This window comes from Octopus sinensis, linkage group LG6 (genome assembly GCF_006345805.1).
Source record: "Octopus sinensis linkage group LG6, ASM634580v1, whole genome shotgun sequence".
NCBI lineage: Eukaryota > Metazoa > Mollusca > Cephalopoda > Octopoda > Octopodidae > Octopus > Octopus sinensis.
Window position 1 is genome coordinate 35,113,192 of NC_043002.1, and position 6,918 is coordinate 35,120,109.

Here is a 6,918-nt window from a genome sequence, read left to right on the forward strand (position 1 = left end):
TAGATAGGTAAGGTTGTTGGGAATTACCTACAGGATGTTGTGGATATATACTGCATGGTTATTTTGGTTGCATTTAGATTTATGGTAAAATTTGAAAGTATGAAAAAAGTGGTGGTTGCATATGCTTAGGACCTCATTATATTTGTTTAGTCATGTTGAGGAGTTGTGTTTTTAATATGTGGAATGCCTCTTTAAAGCATAACTTACAGGGTAAGCATTGACCTTGGTATGGAAGCCCTGAATTTATTATGGACCATGACAGAGTGTAGGGAATATTCCTATTTTTGAGATGATGTATATGACTTACAAGTGTTGTGGATTTACTGTATTTCTCGTATCTAAAAGAATTGAGATGAGTGGTATATCGGTGTTTAAAATTTATATATATAAATTTTTATATATGTAGGCACAGGAGTGGTAGTGTGGTAAGTAGCTTGCTTACCAACTACATGGATCCGGGTTCAGTCCCACTATATGGCATCTTGGTAAGTGTCTTCTACTATAGCCTCAGGCCAACCAAAGCCTTGTGAGTGGATTTGGTTGATGGAACCTGAAAGAAGCTTGTCGTATATGTGTGTGTGTGTTTGTCCCTCAACATCGCTTGATAACCGATGCTGGTGTGTTTATGTCCCTGTAACATAGCAGTTCAGTGAAAGAGACTGATAGAATAAGTACTAAGCTTACTAAGAATAAGTCCTGGAGTTGATTTGCTTGACTAAAGGTGGTGTTCCGGCATGGCCACAGTCAAATGACTAAAACATGTAAAACAATAAAAGAATATGTACATGTATGTATATATAAGTATGTGTGTATGGGTATGTATGTGTGTCCATATATGTGCATGTGTGTGTAATGCCAACTACTTAACAGAGTGTGCTAGATGCTTTTTATGTGCCACCAGCACAGGTGTGTTTATGCAGCATCAGCACAGGTGTGTTTACACAGCACTAGCACGGTTGCTTTTTATGTGGCACCAGCACCTGAAAGGGCAAGCCTGTATGCGTGAAAGACAGCGATTTTAGTTAGCTTGACCAGTCTTATCAAATACAGCAAATCACTGCATCCCCCAGTCCTTGTCATTTCCTCAGTGAGGCCCAGCATCCAAAGATCCTTTCTCACCACTTCATCCCACGTTTTCCTGGGTCTACCCCTTCCGCAGGTACTTTCCACAATTAGAGTTTGACACTTCTTTACACAGCTGTCCTCAACCATACGCATCACATGACCAAACCAGCACACTCCCCTCTCTTGCACACAGCATCTGGTGCCTCTTATACCCAGTTTTCCCCTTGAATCATTTACACTCTGTCGTGTATGCACATTGACATCACCCATCCAGTGGAGCATGCTAGCTTCATTTCTTTCAAGCCTTCGCAAGTCTTCTGTAGTTGAAGCCCATTGTTATATGTGCATAAATGTACATACAATTATTATTCCAATTCCCAACTCTCCCTCGCCTTCTTGAACTACAAGATTTGCTCTTTATTCTCTCTCCCAACTATCTATACAATTCTTCATTACTAACTATAAACGCTTCATCCAAGTATAAATTTCGCATTATTTTATTTTTCTATCCGAAAAATTTCTAGTAGGAAATTTTTTACATGTTTATCCAACATGTATAATTTTGCCATTCTTATGAAACGTATGTAATGATGAATAAATAATACCAAAAAATCTTTTTAACTTCCTGTTTTGATATATTACGGATGTGTAAGTGTACGTGTGTGTGTGTACGGAAAAGTAGTTTCTTTTTAATCGTCTTTGTCACACGATGTAATACTGTATGTATGGATGGCAGAACGTATGCATGTAAGTAGGCCGGTGTGCGCGCGTGTCAAGTTATTGTATTTGCCGGCGTTTAGTCCAAACTAATGTCCCTTTGATACGAAATGCGGTTATAAAAGGGAGATTACTTGATAAAAGGTAAATAAGACTGAACTAATGGCGACAATCTTGAAAAAATAAATTAGTTGTGTTTAATTAATAATAAACTATAACTTATGGCAAATGATGACATGTTGTCAGTTTTATGAATCAGTGTGACTAGACAGGGGAAGAAATACACAATATTCAGCATGTCTGAAGTGGGAGAGTTACAACAAGCAGCTTTGAAGAGAAAAGCTCGCTTGCAGGAGATGAAAGCGAAAAGACTTTGTCAAACAGAAGATTCATCAGAGAACCAGCAAACGAAAGATAGCAAAACAGACGAAAAACTTCCTAAGTAAAATTATCTACCATTTTTATTATAATAACTTCTCTCCAAATTATAGTATAGTAACAACGTGTGTTCATTGAAGCGTACAAATTCGTGCTTATATACTACGATATTTTATTATTTTCAAACGAATTCCCCCTCAATTTACAATGATATCAAAAAAAAATTTTTTATATTTTACGGAATCGGTAGAACTGTGGACAAAACACCTGGGTGTACTTAATTACGTCCTTTTTGTATTCCGAGTTCCTTTACTTTTTCGTTATTAGACGATTAGAACGACCTCCGTCGTTCTAATCGTCGGTCCGTCTTTGTGTTACAAAAAATATATAAATATTTAGTTTGATGAGAAGAGACGTCTTCAATCGTCTCAGGTCTCTCGCAGTTGTTAATCAGTTTGTATTCCTGTGGTGAAATGGCATAACTACTTAGCTTCACTTTTGTTACCCCTATAAGTTTCTTTAAAATGTATATTTTTTTAATTAAATTTACCAAAGATACATGTTAGATTTTTTAGTATTTTGCGATAATTCCCCCACCTCCGACTTTGTTTCTTCATAACTTTCATTGCAAGACATGCCTTTTAATGAAATTTCCCGGGGATACATTTTAGATGGTTTAGATTACAATTATGTGTGGCAGTGAGGGGACTGAAAATGAATAAAGAATAGCTGTCAATAGGAAATGGCCGGGAGATGGGGAGTGACCCAGTTGTCTTATTAGTAGGAAGTGGGGAAGATACAAAAGACACAGTTTTGTGCATATATATTATACTTGGAGAACCTCAATCACTCTTGCTAGCATAGCTGGGTGGGTCTTCTCGATCATTGCATATCACCAAACATCTTGCTTCCTTGTCATCTGTTCCACGAATCTCAAAGTCCTGAGATCAGCCTTTACCAGCTCATCCCATCTTTTGTATCTTCCTCTTCTGCAGATTCCATCTACTGTGCACATTCAACACTTTTTATAGATATCATCATCCAAACACATAACATGCCCAAACCAGTGCAGTCTTTCTTAGACATTACATCTGATTTCTCTCATACCCAGTTTTTCTTTCAACTCCTTTGTACTCCATTAAGCATGCACACTGACATTGCACATCCAATGGAGCATTCTAGCTTCATATCCTCTTAGTCTTCACATGCCTTTGCATTCAAGGTCCATGTCTCACTACCATGCAACATTGCTGTTTGAGCACATGCATCATAGTCTGAATTTCAAGAGAAAACTTTTGTTGCCTACTGAGGTAATAGCTCTCTGAACTTTCTCCATCCTATTCCTATTGTAGCAACTATACCTTTAGAACATCCTCCACTGCTACTAGGCCATCTAAGTAACAGAAACTATCTACTGTCTCTAAGGAACTTTCTGGGCATTTGATAAAATCTATTTTCTCTTGTATCCTTTGTGTTCATTGCTCCTGCACATCTTCCACACAAAGAATACTTTTTTCTGTTAATCTACCTGTGATTGCACTGGGACACTATGAAATTCCTACATATCAAGTGGGGACATTTACCTGATAGGAAGAGAGTCCTAACTGTTTTCTTGCTTACTAGAACTTTGTACTTTGCTAAGTGAACTTTAAGGCCTTTTGATTCTAGGTTTTGCTTTCATACCTGGATTTTTTTTCTAATTCTATTCCACATTCCTCTATAGGAACAAGATCATCAGTTCCCAAGAGCAACTAGTCTTAAATTTCTGTTATGATCTGGGGAAGTATAATGAAAAGTAGGGGACTGAGTACCAAGCCCTTGTAAACTCCTACCTGTACACTAAATTGGCCATTGTACTCATGGCTAACTCTCACCTTACTGACAGCACCCCTTTACATTATGGGTTTTCATTAAAAAAAAAACCTTAATTTCAAAATGAAATACAAGTAGTAACAAACTTTTTAAATATGATTCAACTTCAAACTAATTTCATTTCAGACCTTTATTTCGAAGTTATCAACCAATTGATGAAGCATTACTGGAAAACCAGTTGCCTAAGGCCAAACCAGGAAAAGGTTAGAAATCATTTATTTTTAACATTGAAATTTCTTTTAGTTCTTTGTTATGACTGTGAGGAAACATTTTTTATTTTATTTAACTGTCAGGGAATGTATACTTTATTTGATTTATCTAACAATTGATAAATAACAAGTTAATGATTTGATGGTTACATATTTCTAATGAGCCAATTACTTGGTTTATTGCATTTTTGAGAGCAAGAGTATGGGAGTGTATGTAATATCAGTGCAGAGCAAATATTGCAAAGGATTTCACTTAAAGAGCATTAGTTCCTTTAGTTCCCTCCTAATGTTTACATCTTTTACTGACATACATCAGCAAAAGACAAGCACATACATACATGCATTCACTCATTGTTTTACTTCTGCTTGCCATTCTGCCATAGCTTGGATATATTGTTACAATCTGAGTTGATTCCCACTTGGAATTATTTCCCTTTGAGATGTGTTGGAGGACCACATCTCACTAATATGTTTTGTTTTGGTATGATTTCTATGGCTTTTCACAATGCTAACTGTTGGTCCAGTGAATAGGAGAGATGGCAATTAGAGATAAGAAAGTACCAAGTGGATGAGAGTGGCAACAGAAGACTTTGTTGGCACAGAAAGAATTTCTATAAAGTTGTTTGACTTGCTAGAATTGAAAAGATAATTCATCACTACATCTCAAGAAAATAAAAGCTCACAGCTGGAACAGTTTTTTATCCAAATTCTGTAGGATCAGAGCTGATTGGGGTTAGCAGTGAAGTGAATTGATATTGTTATAATGTTTACAGTGGATGCGACAGAGGAAGAGAAATGATGAATAAGAATTACATGACTATGTTGAGTTACTGATGGGAACCAAAAGCAAAAGTATTTGGCTCAGAGATGTGATACAAATGGTTATATAATAGCAAATTTCCTTTCTTTAAAATTAATAACCCATCGTCAATTTTCAGGTTATTTCTTGGAAAATATATCAAATGCTTCTCTAAATTTGAGGGAACAGCTTATTTTCAACATAGAAATGAAAATGAAAATCGTTTAATATATAATCTTGAAATAACGAACATGTTTTATCCTTCCTGTTTTTTTCCCCTCCAGTTGAAGATAATATTAAAGAGCAATTAGCTGCTGCAAATTTGAAGGCATCTGTTGAAGATGTGGTAAGTTTATACCTCCTTATTTGCTAAATGAGTAACATATTTACTGATTATTCTTTGTGCTAGCATTAAATAGGTCTGAAATACATGATCTTTACCTGTTTCTTAATCTCATTTGTAATCTCATTTCACCAGTGTAATTTTATTAATTTAATGACTTGTTTTATATTATTATCTTTGACACCTAGATATTATATCTCTTCAGTTAACATCAATTATTACATATTCTCTCACAGACCAATCTTACCTTTTTAATCACAGGATCTATTTAATCTTGCTCCTCGCAAACCTGATTGGGATCTAAAAAGAGATATATCCAAAAGATTGGCAAAACTGGAGCGTCGCACTCAAAGGGCTATTGCTCTCTTAATACGTAAGTGTTTGCTTTGTATACTTTTGATACCCAACTAGATTTTGAACTCTTAGACACTAAAGTAAGATCTGCTATCAACTAGTCACATTGGTACAAGCTGCATCTATATAAGATGAAATTAATAATCAAGTATCTTCACTGTTTATTTTGTATATTTTCTTTTGAGATTTTATTGAATTTTTTCAATGTTTGTATTTTCAGGGGATCGTCTGAAAGGAAATAGTCAAGATCTAGTAACTGCTATGAATGCAACTGATTCTTTAGCTAAAGGTGATGAAGAGGATGCTGACAATGATTGATGTCTCCATTTTGCGATGTTATATGACAGGTTCAGCTAAAATCTATCTTGGTGTCTACATACTACAACAAAGAAATAATTGAAGAAACTAAGCAATAGCAGCACTTATTTGTAAATATATTCTGAATGAGGCAGAAAAAACTCTTGGATAGAGAAAAGGGTTTTCAAAGTAAAAAAATTGGTTTCACTCAGACTTAATGTTTTTACTATATTATCTCACTTTGTATATGTTGCTTTCTGACATGAAGTCTGAGAGTTTATGGTGATGACAAATGGGAAGATGTGATGTTTGTTTATATTCTCCCAAGGGGTTTCTGTAAGTAAACTGAAGCAACCCCAGCTACACAATAAAATATTTTTAATCAGCTTCTGGTTTCTGTTTGTTCATTTAATGTCTGTTTTCCCATACTAGCTTTTAGTGTGAGGTATTTGAGTCAGGATTTTTGTGAGCAAGTAAAAGACTTTTCATTCCAGAGAAATTCACAAGAATTATGTTAGTTGATAATTTGCAGTACAGCTACAAATGCCATCTCTAAGAGACTTTGTTTTAAAACCACATCTTGCTTAAACACCAGTGTTTCAATTTCATTTAGAAAATCCTCAACAAATTCCATCCAACTCATGCAGGATTGGGAAAAGTGGTTATGTTTGGAATGGTTTAAAATGATGATGGTGGTGATGTGCAGCTAATCTTGCTCTGTAGCACTATTTATCATTGAATAATCATTTATGAATTTGACTTCGAGTGTGATCGTTACCAGCATCGCCTTACTGGCACTTGTGTCCGTGCTAGTAGGGTGCCAAGAGCACCAACCGAGCATGGTACTTTCTTATCTCTAATTGCCATCTCTCCTATTCACTGGA

At 35.6% G+C, this 6,918-nt stretch overlaps 1 protein-coding gene across 1 annotated transcript; it reads left to right on the forward strand.

Moving 5' to 3' along the window:
* The first annotated feature begins 1,904 nt into the window (after positions 1 to 1,904).
* LOC115213061 (coiled-coil domain-containing protein 12) lies at positions 1,905 to 6,421 on the forward strand. The gene is made up of 5 exons (XM_029781970.2): positions 1,905 to 2,224; positions 4,159 to 4,235; positions 5,325 to 5,386; positions 5,645 to 5,756; positions 5,958 to 6,421. The coding sequence occupies exons 1-5, from the start codon at positions 2,079 to 2,081 to the stop codon at positions 6,053 to 6,055; spliced, it is 495 nt and encodes a 164-aa protein (XP_029637830.1). The 5' UTR covers positions 1,905 to 2,078; the 3' UTR covers positions 6,056 to 6,421.
* Positions 6,422 to 6,918: the final 497 nt, after the last annotated feature.